The following is a 16,264-nucleotide window of genomic DNA, read 5'->3' on the forward strand; positions in this document are numbered from 1 at the left end:
AAAAAAAAAAAAAAAAAAAAAAAAAAAAAAAAAAAAAAAAAAAAAAAAAAAAAAAACCATATTTTGCTAGATTTCCTAGAATTTTGAATTACGATACTTAACATCAAAGTTTAAAATGCAGATGTGGACAAAAACATTGAAGTCTTACTTTTATACAAATATCAATAAAATCTGAATTTTCATGGATAATCCTTGAAAAATTATAAAAATATTTAAATTAATAATACTTAAATAGCGAACCCTAAGTAGATTTCAATAGTAAACACTATGCTCAAAATTAAAGTTGATGAGTTGAAGATGTCAAATTCAACTCGACCCAATTTAGGCTAAATGCCTCCCAAAGTATAATGAACGAGACACTTTTAGTGTGTTTTCATGAATCATAATAAGTGAACAGTAGTAGGGGTGTAGAGAATAATTGAGTAATGGTAGGCCATATATACACTCATAGATATAAGATAAAACAATAAATAAAATAAAGTAAAATTACCCCACTGAATTGACCCAAAAAGAATGGCCCATCATCAAATTTTTGCAGAGCAGTCTCCAGGTAATCAAATTGAGGACCTGAAGAGAAGTTCTTCAAAATCAGCTCTTGTTGTAACAATAACTAAAGAAAACACTAGAGAGAGATGAAGGGCCATTACCTGCTTCCTTGGCTGGGTCACCCTTAAATGAAGGGTATACCGCCCCAATAAATGTGTCAGTATAAGCTAGCAACTCTTCACCAAATTGTTTTTTAACAGGATCCTATAATTTGAATGATAGAAGTACTTTCAGTGTTTTAGACAGTAAAGCCATCTCAATGAGCTTAAGAAAGGCTACGAAGCAACAGAAATTTTGCCAACTCACATCTGGGAAAAGAGAAGGTCCTTCAAAGTTGCTATCTATGTATTTGATCAAATCAAGGCTTTCTCCTGTAACTTTCCCATTGTGTTCCAAAGCTGGCACCTGAAAATAAGAAGGAATCCCATTGTTGTTAATCCTCAATCATGTAATCCAAGCATTTCCCTCAAGGAAACTCCATAGTTACCATGTTTAAATCCCACTTCATTTGGTTCTTGAGTACTTTTGCATATTCGGCTAGCTTACATTGGATCTTGACTAATTTTAAAGAACTAACTGTTGGACTGATTTAGTCTTTTTGGTCTCTTGCAAATCTTGTTTTGTTTCTACTTTCAAGTATTTTATTTTAGTCAAGATTAACATTCATCTTGGTTCTTATCCATCAAAATTACCAAGCCACTTTGTTTTCAAGTTGGAAACAAGATTTGGGTCATAATTTAAAACACGAATCTATGCAATGTCCCAGTGACATTATATGTGTATCAAACCAGGTTAGACTAAAGTTCAATGACAAACAAATCATTTAATCGTATAAAGAGTATGAAGACCAACTTGAACTTGCCTTGTTTGAAGGGTATACTTTTTCCTTATACCAGGCAGGCCTGTTTTGAAGGTTTAGAGGCACTAGTTTAATTTGATCTTGTAGTCCCTGCAACCCCCCAAAAAAACAAGAAGAAAAATGATGTCCAAAAGCAAAAGGAGAAACCAGCAGCTTGTAAGTAAAAATCTCAGGCAATAACCCAGCACTGAACAGAGAAATCACCTTGTAATTTCTTGTGATCCAAGCACGCTGTGCAAACGGGCAATAGTAAGCTATATACAACCTTTAGAAACAGAGCCACAAATTGCAGAATCTTTGGGTTAGAGAATTTCTCCAGCGACAATCCATATACAAATTAGCTTCGGTTAACAATAATTTTCGTTCACAAAGTAAGAATTTAATCTTTAAACTTTAATCTGATTTGATATCTGAAATTGAATACATAGAAATTTAGTTCTTCTAATCTAAAACTATAACGACATAGTTCTTCCCATATAAAATTTTGTTAACATTTAACATGTCTCTTATATATACGAGATGATCAAATGTGTTTTTATGTATAAGTATCGAGACTAAATAGTTTTAGGTTACTACATTGTTACTTAACTAGCAAACAACCAACCTGGTAGTTCCGTCGAAGAGTGGAGGCTGTTCGGCGTCGGCCTCTAATGACGGCGGACGAACTTCCGGCACCACATTTCTACAAAAACACAAGGAAATCAAACAACCAAAACACAACCAAATAAGTCCTAAAAAACAACAACAAAAAAAGAAACTAAAATCCAGAGATGAACATCAACGAGAAACTCATTTCTTCCATCGTGAAATACTCACAAACTAGTAGCCATCGATTTCTCCCGGCACGAACTTCACGGCGGTGTTTGCTCGAAGATTTTGAGGGTGTGAGTGTGAGGAGGTTATTAGGGACTGGTGAGAATGAAAATGGCGGGCAAGAGCCTTTATATAGGCCACCGGAGCACAGTCTAAAACGGGAATTCGCAAGCAGTGACGTGGCGGTCGAGCTGGCGGCTGAGTGCTTAATTTGGTGAAAAATAAATATTAAGAAGACCAACTCCCAAGCAAAGTGGATAGCTTTTTTCTTTTTTTCGCGATTATTTTATTATTTATTTTATTATTAAAAATGTTTTCATGATCATTAATTTGACATGTTACGTCTCTAGTGACATAATTTCATTGAAATTATTAATAAATATAAAATTTTTAATTAATGGATTGATTAAGATATATTAATTTAATAATTTTTAAATTCTAATATATTTTATTGATAATTATATTTGTTTTACGATTATCTTATTTTTTTAAATCACTTTTACGAAATTCACTTTAAAAATCCATCGTCTAACGGCGTTTCATATCGGAAAATGAAAAACGCCGTTATTCCTCTGCCCAGTGCCCGAAATACAACCCGCCAAAAAAAATCGAACCGCCAAAAATATTAGAAACAGCCAAACCGGTCAGGCGTTGAAGAAACGGTACTGCATCGAAGAGCTCACCCTCTTTATCGCCATTCTAAATTTCGCGAAGGTCCCGATATTCGTTCTTCAATGGCGACCGATTTCTCAGCAGAACTGAGAGAAAAAATTCTTCCTGGATCGAGAATAATCATACGGCCAGATTTAGGATTCGCAGCCGCTGGTAATGGCAGAGTTGATCGACAGCAAGATTGCCGTTTCTCCGATTTCGGGCCTTCCCCTTAAGCAGTTCTCACAGCTACGAAGGAAGGCATTGAATCTCAATGTGCCGCCGTGGGGAGAACACCGGAGTATTATGCTTCTGTTTTTGATATATTTAAGAAGATCCGTCGTGCAGAGCGGTTCGGGATTCCTGTACGTTTGTCGGAGGCTGAAAAGCGATTCTCTCGAGCTGAGAGGTGATTTTGCGGTTTCGTTGCATTGTTTCTTTTTCGTATGATTTGATGTGTGTTTGTATGCCTAGGCTCTGAGGAGTTGAGGTGTGTACTATTCTATTTTTTCCTTGGCTGAATTTCATGTTGTTCCATGGATCGATAGTGAATTCATCAGTTGATTAATGCATTTGTTCACGAACAGGATATTCTATATTCTCATTTTTAAGAAGTGGATGCAGAAGATAGTTCTGAACATTTTCGTATTTCATTATTTCTGTCTTACTTGAATTTCATGTTGTTTCATGGTCGATAGTGAATTCATTGAATTCATCAACTGATCAATGCATTTATTTACGAACAAGACTTTCCGAATTCTCATTTTTCGAAGTGGATGCAGAAGATAGTTCAAAGCTTCTTCATATCGCATCCTTTTTTCCTTGTTTTCCTGTCTTGTGTCGTTGGATAATATAAAAAGCTGCCGTTTCGTTTGTGAACTGGAAATTTTGCAGGTTCGCCATTGATTCAGTATGTGGGCCAGATGAAATGGCCAAAGCACAGAGGAGCTGAAGAGAAAGGCAAGAGCAGAGAGATTCTCTCTTTGCTTTATTACTATCGTGTCACAGAAATTTGTACCATTAATCTTTCCCAAGTTCGACTATCTTTTCTGTTTTTCAGATTTGAGCTATTGACTTTGTCTATGTCTACTGACGAGGAGGCAAAGAATAAAGCTCGGCTTTCCAGATTTGCTCCATTTTCATAGAGTACCCTTTGATTCAATAAGAAGCTATAAGTCTTATGTTCAATCAAGCTATTATCCATTTAACCAATTGGACAAGCCGAGCTCTTAACCAATAACCATTTAGTTCCTCGTATCCTGAACCTTTTTAGTTGAAGGATGCGGCCATTTCTTTTGTTTGAAATGTATAATATTGGACTCCATTAGACGGAGGTGAGGTTTAAAAATGTCCAGAACTGTTCTCTCTTCATCAAAATTGAAGGGTCCACTAAAATTATTTAGACTATCATTATCCTCGTTTTTCCAATTCTCAAGCAAGCTCTTTTGAGTTTGATCCAAGTAAAATGGTAGGAAGGGGGATGTACCTGTTGTTCAGTAATCAATCTAGAGTGTATAATGCCTGATTCTGTTTTCGGGAAGTACACGATTCTATGGAAAGCATGACAGTGGCCTCAAAGAAGTTAGTCCAACCGTTTCATGCATTGACAATCGATAGATTTCTGATTTTCATCTTACAGACCTTATTCAACTAAATTTACTTGGAAGTTATCTAATTGATTTGTTTATCTTTTGCAGGTTCAAATTGATTTTGTCGCTGATTTGCTTCGTTCTCCATATTTACACACTGAAATCTTGATGCATAGTATTACTATTGTCATCCAGGGCCTTTTTTTGAGTCGGGGAATAAGATGTGACAACATGAGGAGGTTTGAAACCATTCTTTCCTACAGAACAAAGTGTTTACTTTTTTGTTTTTGTTGCTCTTAAGGATCTGTCAGAGGGAAAAACTAAAAATTTTGTTGATTGACTGACACAAGGTGATCAATTGAAAATCAGAGGCTTCCATAATTCTAAGAACGCATGTATATCACCTGTTGCTTCTTCCTCTATCCCCATAGCAGTTACTAGCACAAGGTCTCTGCCCTCATCATTTTGCTGCTCTGGTTGTTATACTTGAAAAAGTATGAAATGGCAGGGCTCTTTGGTCATGATCGAGAATGGCAGACGGAGCCCATAAGTGTTTAGGATTGCTTCAAGGACCTTGTGACTGCTTATGCTCTGGTTCGTTTATCCCTTTTTTTTCTACTCAATTATCACTTGCTAGGGGTCTAGAAAAACCTTCAATATCTTGTCAGATGGGGTAAGAAATGACTAGTTAACCTTTCTTGTAAAGACTTGGCTTTCACTGCATGTTTCAGGCTTGCTTTTCTTGGGGAACAGAGTACAATTAGACTTATTGGTGAAGGTTATGATATTATAGGCCTAGTTCATATATACGAAATATCATTATTTGCTTATCCTACAGTGTATTAGCATTTGTATGCCTGTCAATTTATACACCAACTCTCAAAACGAGAGAATATTACATGTTGATAGTAAAGAACTAGACAATGTGGAAAAACAAGATTTACAAAGATGAAGGATATAGTTTCATTTTGTTACATGAAGAAACAATTTACGAACTTTGTACATTTACATCCATCATCTTCTATTTTACTTGCCAATAGAAGATCTTACAAATTAATAGATCTTTCTAAGAAGCCTGAATTTTTTCTAGCTATTGTCAATAAATTGAGAATGATATAAAGAAGTTAACAAAGTTTATCAGCTAGGAATTTTCTGACGAAGGGAGACCTCCTCTGATTGACAAGGAACAAGGAGAGGGCCTACCATTGATCAAATGAGGATCTAAGAACACAACTACAACAGAAATGTCATCGTGAAAATGCCTTCTCACACCTCTATCTATCTTTTTCAGGTCTGAATATCTCATCTCTCTTTTTTTAGCTGCTTCTCGAAGTGCAGCCTTGACAAGTCTCCTTGCTATTCCCTGCAGTTTCCACCAAGTTGAACCATAAATTCAAGACAACTTTGGCAACGAATATGTAAGGAGATAGTCATCAATTCAATCAACATGATGGTTTATGAGAAGATGTATTCTTACAGTTCGAGAATAGCTGTTGACGATGTCAACAGCCTTCTGGTTGCTAATGTGCTCCCACAGGCCATCAGAAGCAAATATGAGATATTGATCATCTGGGCGGAGTTTGTGCACCAGTATTGATGGTTCTGCACTGAGGATTGGTACGTAAAATGGCTCAGGCAGTTGAAATTTAGGCGGCAGAGGAGGTCTGTTGAACTTCGCCTTTTTCAAATATGCATCGCCAATGGATCTTGAAACCTGCAGGGGTAAGCTTTTAAAGATTCAGAACTCTAGAGGCTTTCCATATATTGCTTCACTTAACAGTTTCAACAGCTACACTCTCAGATTTCGAGAAAATTTCAGGAAATTACCTGTATGATACCTTTAACACGCCAGACATTGTGTTTTAGGATCACAATCTGAGGATCTTCTGGATGAACCATCCGAAGTTCATCTCTCACTGATTCTATGCTCGCATTGTGCTCTGTGGACAATTGAATGGCAATGATTTCTTTAGTGGCTCTCTCAGTTCTCCCGAGCACTACTCGCGAATCACCTGCATTGGCAATATATAGCTGTCCGTTGCATATGATCCCCACCAAACAACATGATCCAGCAGATGCAATCTTTGGTTCATTAAGCCACTGTTTCTGGACGAGAGAGAGAAATCCCTCTTCTGTTGCTGCAAAAGCCTTCCTGATAACGTTTTCTGATATGCTCTGGTGCAAAGATGCATATCCTGCACTTCAAAGAACCACAAAGACACATCATAATAAGCTCGTGGGAACTTAAATTCCTGCATAATTCAAGAACCAGAAAACCAAAAGAAATCAGTTTGTACAGTATTTGAAATGAAGATGAGAACCAACTTTTGAGATTGCTGAAGAGATTGTCATTGATGAACCGTGAAGCTTCAGTTCCAGCATGACCGTCATAAACTCCGACGAAGGTCCCCTGTGGACCTGGATTGGACATACTCAATGCCCCAGATTCAAGCTGGCTTTGATCTTCCACCACATTATTAGCTTGGATGACTGCCATGGAGAATTGTCCATAAGCATGGTGCCCCAGATCCTTAGACCACAACAATCCATCGACTCGTCCGTTTGAATCATTATCATCATGGGATTTCCAGCAGGGTTTAACCATTTTTTCTAAAAGGCAAGTCACTGGACACAAAATTACAGGAGTTTCTGTTTCATGTGTATCATCCAAATGAGCCAGCAATCAAAAAATTCATCATCCCAGATCAAGAACATGACCAAGACCAAATCTCAGCTCCACGTTTTGTTTATACTCAACACTCACAACCGTTATTCCTGATACCACGAACCCCCCTATATATCCAGACACCATTAATATGAACAAATTTTCGTTTTGCAGATAAAGACCGGACAGGTATGGGCTAAAATAACTGCAAAATGTCCTTTTGAGACAAGAAAACAACAGTCTTAATACAAGTTCAGAGAATATGGAGGTGATGCTGGTCCTGTGTACCTTGAATCTGGGATTTATGGGTTTGGCCCTTGCATCTGTGTCATCTTCCAGGAACAGACTGAGCTGTAAAAGCACATAATGGTTAAGAAAGTGGCAGCGTTTGGTCTGAGATCAGAGTGATCAAAAAGGGAGGGAGAGCCCAGCCGATTGGAATCAATGAAGGTTTTTTTGGAAGCTTTTCAACAGAGGATCGAGCCGGGTTAGTTTCTTCTTCTCTGTGCTTCTTTTCTTTTCTCCTTTTTCTTTTTTCTTATGCGATCTAGCATGGGGATAATAAAAACACACTAAACAAACTACAAATCTGACATTGTTGTCCCTCACCCCTCCCCCAATCCCCCTCCTTTCTTGTCTTCTCTCTTCTGTATTTTCCCCTTGCCTTCTATTTTCTGTATTGTTTTTTAGACCAGTGGTGGGCTTTTTATGGATTTGGGGCCTTCAGCCATTTCATGTCTACACTGCAATTATGAAAACCTCTTAACTGAAATTTATGAGCAAAACCCACCATTTCTAATCGCCTTATCATCAGCCATAAGCCACTCTTTCAGGCAAACTTTCGTCATCTAAATCAGAAAACCCCTCTTTTTATTACCCATTTCTGATCTGCAATTGAGGATTTTTTCATTCCTTGTAAATCCAACAATCTCTTTGCCTTGCCTTGCTTTGCCTTGCATTTTCTCCTAATAATTTCTTTTTAAATAAAAAAAAAGGAAGACTTTTCAAAGTGGGTTTCAGCATTGGTTTCTTTCATTATCCCCCATCTTATTAGGCTTGGTAGTATAGAGATCAGGACATTAATGAGTTAAGCCTAAGCCTAAGCCTTCTTAATTAGCAAAATATAGGAATTGATTGAGCGAGGTTTTTGGCTCAATAAATCAAAATTCTAAAAACTGTATCTCTATTACAAAGCAACAATAAAGTGGTTGTGAAATTAAGTCTGATATGGCATTGCATAGCTGTCAGCATGGCCGAGCAATTATGAAAGAGAGAGAGATAGGGAGAAAGAGATGAGAAATAAGTTAAAAGAGAAAAGGATAAAAGTGGGGAAGGGAATTATATTCTGTCAATTACAAAGCTCATAATTTGTCAATCAAAAGTCATACTACAGATTCGAGTGTCGTTATCATCCTACTTATAAAATTAGTTCTTTTAAATTACAATTTATTTTAGGGTTTTTCTTTTCTAATCGTACTCTTATCCGACATAAACAAGAGTCTCTCTTTCACATAATTTTTATGGTGGATTTCTTCTCCTTTGTTCATTATTTTTCTTATTATTTTTTTGGCTAAATATATGTTTTAGTCTCTAATATATCATTTTTTTTCTTCTAAATTGCCTGAATATTTGAATTTTGTCTCTATATTTCAATATTTTTTGATTATATGTTACTGTTAAAACTGATTGATGATAAACATACGATGCCAAACCGCTACCGAGTTTTCTAATCAATCAACTAACAAATTTGTTGCCAAATCAATAAAAAGAAATTTTCATTTTGACATATTAAGGAAATGGAATTTCTTTTCTTATCTCTTAGTCTGAAATTTGGAGAAGCAAGAGCCAAAAGAATTGAAAATTATTGGCTCCAAGGAAAAACCTTTTTTATTTTATTTTATATATATATATATATATATATAATTTTACCCTTTGCCTTTTCATTTATCATTTATTTGGAAAGTATCTGAAAAATGTTTTTATTTTAATATTTATACAAAAAAAAAAGTCTAATTTTTTGGTAGTGATGTGAACATTACACCAACCAAAATGAGTGGTACATGCACAAGGCCCTATTTCTGGGATCATCTCTGGATCTTATTGATCATACTGTCCTCTTAGACCCCCCACCAAATATGTAAATATTTAGATTTTTGTACTCGTGTTTGCTTTTGATACATTAAAAATGAGTGTCTTTCGAAATTGGAAAGAGTCATCTGTGATTTGAATGGCTTAAATTATCCTTGTTGCATCCAGCTTTAGATGAATTGTCATTAGTTTAAAGTAATATGGAATTGACCCAATAAATAATTAGTTGGAGTTGGTAATGAAGAGTGCATTAAATTAAATAAATAATTTCGTTTGTTTGCAATTATGAACAAATATGAATTCTTACGTGTTAGATTCGAGTCTAAATAGAATTTGAAGGATTAGAAGTCATATTGAAAATTTTAATACTACTTTTTGACTTGAAACTATAATAATTATATTTCTTTTTTGGTTAAAACTTGCAAAAATAGAATATATATATATATACCTTAGAACTTATTCTAATTTAGTCTTTGTCTTTTTTAATATACAAATTTAGCTATCCTACTTGTTTATACTTTTCCGTCTAAATATTGAAAATATTATTCAATTTTTTTTTTTTTATTGAAAATTAGTATTATTATATTCTTAAGAGTTGAAGTGCAAAGTTAGAACGTCTTCATTTTTAGATAGTGATTAAATCAACGGCGTCGTTCTCGAGCATGACATGAAACCGTTATAATATATAAACATTGAAAAGAATGATTTCATGTGTCCCAAAGGAAGCTTGGTTTTTTAAGGCAATATGGGATGTTTCACCCTCTCTTTTATGAGTTCGAAAAGGCGTCTCTTCCTCTACAGTTGTTTGGTGGATGTCTTGCTTTGAGCTCACAAACATTCATGTTGGTGCCCTCTTCATCTTGCATTGCCTTTCACATCACACCTTCAAAAACTTCTATATAACACCAATAATCCCCAAAAAAAAAAAACGAAGGTTGGACCTGATGGGCTTTTCTATCAGGCCCATCTACAAATCCAAAATCTTTCTTTCTCTATCTCTCAGTTCAAACTGGGCTAACTTTCATCATGTTAAGTTCACAGATCTTCATTGAGCGCTGAATTCTCTCTCTGGCCTGCTTCAGATCATTAAGAACTTCAATTACCCGTTCACTGATCACCAGCTTCATCTCGCCTGTTTCTGTTTCTTCCGGAGAGTTCACGGCCACAAATGCGAGTGAATCGTCCACGGAATTGAATTCCTCTCCACTATTTTCGATCTTTTCTTTCGAAGATTCGTTGGAGAAAATTTCTGAACCTGAGGAACTCGAGCTGGTAGTGCCTCGAGCATTTGGATTCTCTTCGTCTGAATGAGAAATTTCACCGATGGTCTGCGAATTGATTGGGAGAGACGTTGCTGCGGTTAGGGTTTTCGGTTCATCTTCATCGCAAATTTCCGACGAAATGGACGGTTCTGAGTTCAACATCGTGAAAGAAAGGTCAAGTGATTCGAGCTTTTTCTTCAGTAATTGAAGCTTCTTTTCTGCTTTTGTTCTCATTTGATTCTGCTCTGTGATTTTCTTCTCTAACTCTGTTGACTGCAATATGTTTGATAAAATGCTTGAAAGAAATACAATAGGGAAAATGGACCAAATTATGATCTAAAGTCAAGGAGAACTTTGGCATTGGTAGTACCCTTTTGCCCATGAGCTCTGCCTCCTCTTTGGCAAGTAATGATGCTTGCCTCTCTGCCAGTAATCTTCTTCTCAGGCACTCCATTGTTTTCAAAACTTCACTTCCTTCCATTGTGTTGCCACTGCCACAAAATCCACATCAAAGTTTAGAAAGATAGGTACATAGCACAAAACCCACATCACATTTTAGAGAAAAAGATACCCACATCACATTTTAGAGAAAAAGATAGATGGCACAAAACCTACGTCAAATTTTAGAGAGAAAATAGATAACACCATTATAGAGAGAAAGAGAGATTGGACAAAACCACTACCCAGATCAGAGTTTAAGTCTAGAGCAAGAGAAAGAGAGAGAGAGACCTCCATTTGATGTCCACCTTGGTACTATGTGCCATTTTCTTGGCCTTGGAACAACTGCTTGGATTAGATCTCAAATAGTCAAAAAAAGTGGAAAGATGAACTCTCTTTAACAATTTTTTTTAAGGAACTTTTTTGAAAATCTGTCTTCTTCAGATGCTGGAGATCCTGAGCAAAACTGGCATCTGTTTGGTAATTCTGTCTTGATTCATCTATTTCCAAGTTTAAACATTGTCATTTATTCCATCCATTTATTGCTCTTTAAATACCAAACCGAACTCAACCCACAGTTCCCAATCATAGACATTCTGCTCTTTCAACAATAACAGCAAAAGGCAAGAATGCATTAAATATCCTTCCCTAGAACTGGTTCCCGGCTATTTCACACAGCTTGGATTGAAAGGGAACTCAAGTTCAAGCTGGACCAGAAAAGTATCTAACATTCCATTTATCTGACCTTGAATGATAGAAAAAATATTGGAAATATAGAAAATGATTCAATTTATTGTAACCTGATAATTTAGGACCCGTTTGATAGTGATTTTGAATGGTGATTTCTTTTTCTTTTTTTTTTTTTTTTACTTTTGTTTGTTTGTTTAAGCTTGAAATTTTATAAAATATTTAATTAATATTACAACTATTTTTATTATATATAAATATACCATCAAACGCATTTTGAACAATTTTTGAAATTAAGATCTTGTTTTTAAATTTTTGAAAATACTAAAAAAATTACAAAGTACAATTATATTTTATTTATTGATTGAATCTCTTTTTTTTCTTTATATAAAAAAATGTTTTTATATTGTCTAAATGCCCTTATAAAAATTCCCGTAGTTCAAATTTTATTCGATACATTTAACGTTTTGTTAACAATACCATGGAATAATTACAAATTGTCAATTTAATAGAAGAATTATATGTTAATTAATGTCCTCCTGTAGGGTAAGAGAAAAACGACATGTAGTCTTATTTCCAGTCAAGAAGTGGGCCCAAAATACGTAAGGTTCGCCGACATTCCGAATTATACCCTGTGCGTTTACTATATTCCAAGAAAGACGGTGTCGTTTGTTACTCCCATCGCCTCGGCAAAACGAGGTGTCGGCACATGTGATCCTGTCTCTCCGCTGCTAGATGAATGCTTCCTCGGTACGTTATCTTCTTCCCATTTCTTCCAAACGATATGTCGTTCGTAAGGAATTAAGACCTTATTACTAAATTAATTGGTCTTAATTAATGTTTTAAAATTAAATAAAATGCTTGAAAATTCATATTCGTTTCGAGGACAAAGCTTGCTAATTTTCTGGTCATATTATATATATTCAGCTAGAGAACAAAATTTTAAATTACTTGCACGAACTTTAAAACTTTAAAAGGTAAGTATACTAAGAGTCGTGCTAGATTATAAATAAGACTATGGATGCATTATGGAATATAGAAATTGTGGATATGGTTTATTGATTAAAGGGACCATGCATTTTGAAAAATACTTCTGTACTTTACTTCTATTTCTTAAAACATCGTTATTCTTTCAAAAGTTATTAATAGCTCATTGTTTGGTGCTTCGAGAATATGATACTTAAAAACTTATTCCATTATGTTCACGTTTTGTCAACATCAAAAATAGTCTTGACCGTCTATAAATGATCAAGTGTAATTTGTTGTAATTTTTATTAACATCATGTTTTCCGGAAAACGATAAAACACAAATTTTGGATTGAATTAAATTTAAATGTGTGAACTTAGTATGGTATAATATGCTCTAGAAAGCCCCATGACTAAAATGGACTAAAATATTAATTTATAAAAATCAACTATACAGTTCTAAATCTTCTGTACATCATAAACAAAGCGAAAACAATGAATGAACACTACAAAACAAAATACAAAAATGCTTATTCACAAGCAATTTTCCCTCAATTCCTAAACCCTAAAAAATAAAAATCTCATTTGATCGTTTTCTTCCTTAGGTGAACCACACGTGTCGTTATCAAACCCCATCTTCTCCCCTTCCCCTAACGACGACCCATTGTGGTTAATACCATACAGGCCTCTAGTTTCCTCCGCACGTGTAAACTAGCCTAACCGAGTTAATCAAATCCCTGCATCTGGTTCTGTGATACTTCCGTAGAACGGTTCAATCTTGACCGTTAATCTCCATCAGATGGGGAGCCCACCTTGACGAGGATGTCCCAGAGCCGTTGGATCTCGCCGAAGATATCATCTGTGGGAAGCTGAAACCTGCAACAGGGACACGTGTTCCTCTTCCTCAACCATGGCAGAATACAGAGCCAATGGAATAAGTGCTCACAAGGCAATTGACACGCGTCTCTCCCTTCATTCATCTCCTCTTTACAAATCACACATTCCACCGCCATACAGCCGCCCACCGCCACCGACGGCAACTCCACCACTGCGACAGGCGACGCCGCCACCTCTCTCCGGGCCTTCCCGCCGTTGCGGCTCACAACAAATCCCACGAATTTCCAGCACCTGCCCACAGTCTCAATGTACGGAATAATGGCCCCGGAGCCGCCGGTGGCGATGCCAGAGATCGTCAAGAGGGAATCGGAGTAGATTCGACAGAGGGTCGATCGCCAATGGGTGATCGGAGTTTCGAGGGCGGCCGGATTATGCTGGCGTACATCGCAGAGAAGGAGGAGGAGGACGGCGGCGTCGAGGTCGCGAGGGGTAACGAAGGCGGTAGAAGGGTGGTGGGGGAAGGACTTCGACGGCGTCTGGAAGGGACGGGAGAGGCGGCGGAGGGCTGATAGAAGGAAGCGGGCGACGAGGAGAGATTTGTGGGAAAGGGAAAGGGAATTGAGGTGGCGGAGAGTGAAGGAAAAGAGGGTTGGAGAAGAGAGGATGAAGGTGAGGCGGCGGCGGCTGGTGTGGACGTCGGAGAAAATGGAGTGGGAGAGATCGGAGAGATGCGGCGGAGAGAGTGTGGAGAGGGCGGCCATGATTACAGTGGAGGGTTTTAATTCTTCCATTATGGGATCTCGCGAGCGGATTGCTCTTCAGTTTAGAGGAGATGTGTGAACCTTTTAATGTGGATCCCAAGTTACCCATTTGGCTGTTGCCTATTATCGGCTCAAATATTAAATTATCTTAATAACTGATTATTTAGATATTTTTAAAGAAAAAAAAAAAACTAAACTTTTAATGGAAAAAAAAATCTTCTTTTTTATTTATTATTTATTTATTTTTAACACTTGATGGGATTTCAGTGTCTTAATTAATAAGCTAAATAACATGTAAAAATTTAATTCTTAGATTATAATGGAATTTCAGCTCTTCTATTTTTCAAAGTATTTTTATTAGCTTTTTAAATTTTGGATTTTCTTTAATTATTTTCTTTATTTGTAATTCAAAGCTTAATTAAGTGAATTCCTTCAATAATGAAATTAAAATTTTGAGGTATTTTAGTTTTAGGTATATTCCATTATCACTTTAATTTCCCTCATTTCTTTCCTTTAATTTTTTAATTCGAAATTGGGTATGAAACACCAACCCAAATGTCTTTTTTTACTGTTAATATTTGTCAAACATACAATATAATTTAAAAGGATCAAAACAATAATTAATTAATCTCGATGGGAGGTCAAGTATAGAACATGGAATTATGCATAAATTTAAAGAGAACAAAACAATATTTGATAGTGATCGTATTTATCTAAACTCTTATCATTAAAATCAGGTTATTTATTGATTCAATTCTAGATTATGATGATAAAATAGATGCTTTAACAATCACAAGTAGATAGAAATTCTAGTCATGAGGGATCATAACTAACCTTTTCACGACCGAAAGATACCTCTTCTTTTTTTCGATGATTCTAAGAATTACCGTCATTAGCTTTCCATTTGCACCTAACCATCAAATAAAAGTAAATAATTGATTAGCTTTCAATCAAAACCATACATCAAATGATACTGAGAATAAAAACAGAAACGAAAACATTAGTTAAAACGGACCAACCATATTAAATAGTTTCTCCAATAAAGAATAAAAACTAACTATCTATTTAGCCAAATCCATGCTATTATTGATTCCCTTTCTTTTCCATAAGCTGATAGTGGTTGCCTTTTTCTGTAAAACGCAACAAAACAAGCAGAAAAGAGTAAAGGGAAGGGTGGCCCATCCATGGCTCTTTCCTTTGTCCCCTCCAACCTAACACTCTTTCGTCAAAGCCGGTGGAATTCCACAAGACTCAACCACATGTGTAATCTCTCTCTCACCCTCTCTCTGCACCAATCGTGGCCCTTGTCTGCGAACCTTTTTCAAAATTCCCAGCTTAGCCTTGTGTTATGGGCAAAATACTTATTTTTTTCAGCAAATTGATAGTCCCACATGGTTTACAAATCATTGCCTATTTCCATGTGTTCTAAAGTTAGGCTGCATAGTTCTCAATATGGCTGGTTCCAATCTTGCTACACTACCTATTAGGGTGTGAAATCTTGTTTGATAAATTGAAATATTCGGTCGATTCAAGTGATATCCAATGTAGATCCAATTTTCTACTCATTCGTGGGATAAGGATGGTCCAGGGACCACCTCGACTCTTCTCTTCTCGAGAATCCATACATCCCTTATTAATACATGGACAACTATCTTTTGGCGCAATTTAGGTTCGGCCTCAATGAAAAAATAGAACGAAGCACTTAATAACGTATTTTTACAAACAATGAACCACAAGATTGTCTTTTTCATTTTAGAGTGACGAAAGTATCATACCATTCGAGCTATTTTTTTCATGTTTTTGTTGAAAGTCTAGAGAAAGTTTCAATCAATGTGATTTTAAATATAATTTTTAAAATGATAATTAATTAGATACACACAGAAGAAAATAGCTATGAAGTATGTATAGTTGGAAATTGAAGATTGTCTAAACTTATTCACACAAATTCCAAGATATCTATATTCCATGACATGTATCACAATAAAGTAAAAGATTTAGTGAACAAACTTCTTTTTAAAATGGAATAATATTGTCGGTCATACTTAGCTAAATCTCTATTTAATTTAATTTAATTTCTTTCACAGATCGTCGATTCATTTTAA

At 35.9% G+C, this 16,264-nt stretch overlaps 4 protein-coding genes and 2 long non-coding RNA genes across 7 annotated transcripts in view; 2 read left to right on the forward strand and 4 right to left on the reverse strand.

Moving 5' to 3' along the window:
- LOC111498806 (glutathione S-transferase L3-like) overlaps positions 1–2,322 on the reverse strand; it is a 3,919-nt gene extending 1,597 nt beyond the window's left edge. The window contains exons 1-7 of the mRNA XM_023150181.1: positions 2,222–2,322; positions 2,010–2,087; positions 1,610–1,670; positions 1,409–1,495; positions 853–951; positions 648–750; positions 491–567 (exon numbers count right to left, since the gene is read on the reverse strand). Of these exons, the coding sequence (XP_023005949.1) occupies positions 491–567; positions 648–750; positions 853–951; positions 1,409–1,495; positions 1,610–1,670; positions 2,010–2,087; positions 2,222–2,235 (519 nt within the window). The 5' untranslated portion in view covers positions 2,236–2,322. The remainder of the gene's footprint in view (positions 1–490; positions 568–647; positions 751–852; positions 952–1,408; positions 1,496–1,609; positions 1,671–2,009; positions 2,088–2,221) is intronic.
- A 1,608-nt stretch (positions 2,323–3,930) lies between these two features.
- Positions 3,931–5,877, forward strand: LOC111498649. Of its 2 annotated transcripts, none has more exons than XR_002720823.1 (5): positions 3,931–4,450; positions 4,567–4,697; positions 4,809–5,052; positions 5,600–5,749; positions 5,828–5,877. It is a non-coding gene; the product is annotated as an uncharacterized LOC111498649 (long non-coding RNA). The 2 variants fall into 2 exon arrangements; XR_002720824.1 differs by having other exon boundaries at positions 4,954–5,052.
- Positions 5,299–8,093, reverse strand: LOC111498648 (probable protein phosphatase 2C 38). Its single transcript, XM_023149973.1, has 5 exons — positions 7,412–8,093; positions 6,784–7,251; positions 6,286–6,653; positions 5,936–6,172; positions 5,299–5,821 (listed from the first exon to the last, which is right to left on the reverse strand). Exons 2-5 carry the CDS (start codon positions 7,061–7,063, stop codon positions 5,600–5,602), a joined length of 1,107 nt encoding a protein of 368 aa, XP_023005741.1. The 5' UTR covers positions 7,064–7,251; positions 7,412–8,093; the 3' UTR covers positions 5,299–5,599.
- Positions 8,094–9,953: 1,860 nt separating this feature from the next.
- Positions 9,954–11,370, reverse strand: LOC111498645. Its single transcript, XM_023149970.1, has 3 exons — positions 11,203–11,370; positions 10,844–10,964; positions 9,954–10,746 (listed from the first exon to the last, which is right to left on the reverse strand). The coding sequence occupies exons 1-3, from the start codon at positions 11,235–11,237 to the stop codon at positions 10,216–10,218; spliced, it is 687 nt and encodes a 228-aa protein (XP_023005738.1). The 5' UTR covers positions 11,238–11,370; the 3' UTR covers positions 9,954–10,215.
- On the forward strand, positions 10,264–12,485 carry LOC111498646. Its single transcript, XR_002720822.1, has 2 exons — positions 10,264–10,647; positions 12,144–12,485. It is a non-coding gene; the product is annotated as an uncharacterized LOC111498646 (long non-coding RNA).
- Positions 12,486–13,162: 677 nt separating this feature from the next.
- Positions 13,163–14,316, reverse strand: LOC111498644 (E3 ubiquitin-protein ligase SGR9, amyloplastic). Its single transcript, XM_023149969.1, has one exon. It carries the CDS (start codon positions 14,190–14,192, stop codon positions 13,350–13,352), a length of 843 nt encoding a protein of 280 aa, XP_023005737.1. The 5' UTR covers positions 14,193–14,316; the 3' UTR covers positions 13,163–13,349.
- Positions 14,317–16,264: the final 1,948 nt, after the last annotated feature.

The sequence above is a fragment of the Cucurbita maxima genome, unplaced genomic scaffold (assembly GCF_002738345.1).
Source record: "Cucurbita maxima cultivar Rimu unplaced genomic scaffold, Cmax_1.0 Cma_Scf00025, whole genome shotgun sequence".
Lineage (NCBI taxonomy): Eukaryota > Viridiplantae > Streptophyta > Magnoliopsida > Cucurbitales > Cucurbitaceae > Cucurbita > Cucurbita maxima.

Bases quoted from the DNA above. Each gene is read 5' to 3' on its own strand.
- LOC111498645 (XM_023149970.1), bottom strand. From the start codon at position 11,237: ATGGCACATAGTACCAAGGTGGACATCAAATGGAG. The intron at 10,965-11,202 runs GTCTCTCTCTCT...ATTTTGTGGCAG, and splicing joins AAGGTGGACATCAAATGGAG to TGGCAACACAATGGAAGGAA. The intron at 10,747-10,843 runs GTACTACCAATG...AACATATTGCAG, and splicing joins CAGAGCTCATGGGCAAAAGG to TCAACAGAGTTAGAGAAGAA.
- LOC111498644 (XM_023149969.1), bottom strand. From the start codon at position 14,192: ATGGAAGAATTAAAACCCTCCACTGTAATCATGGCCGCCCTCTCCACA.
- LOC111498648 (XM_023149973.1), bottom strand. From the start codon at position 7,063: ATGGTTAAACCCTGCTGGAAATCCCATGATGATAATGATTCAAACGGA. The intron at 6,173-6,285 runs GTAATTTCCTGA...TTACCCCTGCAG, and splicing joins GTGTTAAAGGTATCATACAG to GTTTCAAGATCCATTGGCGA. The intron at 5,822-5,935 runs GTAAGAATACAT...TGGAAACTGCAG, and splicing joins TCAACAGCTATTCTCGAACT to GGAATAGCAAGGAGACTTGT.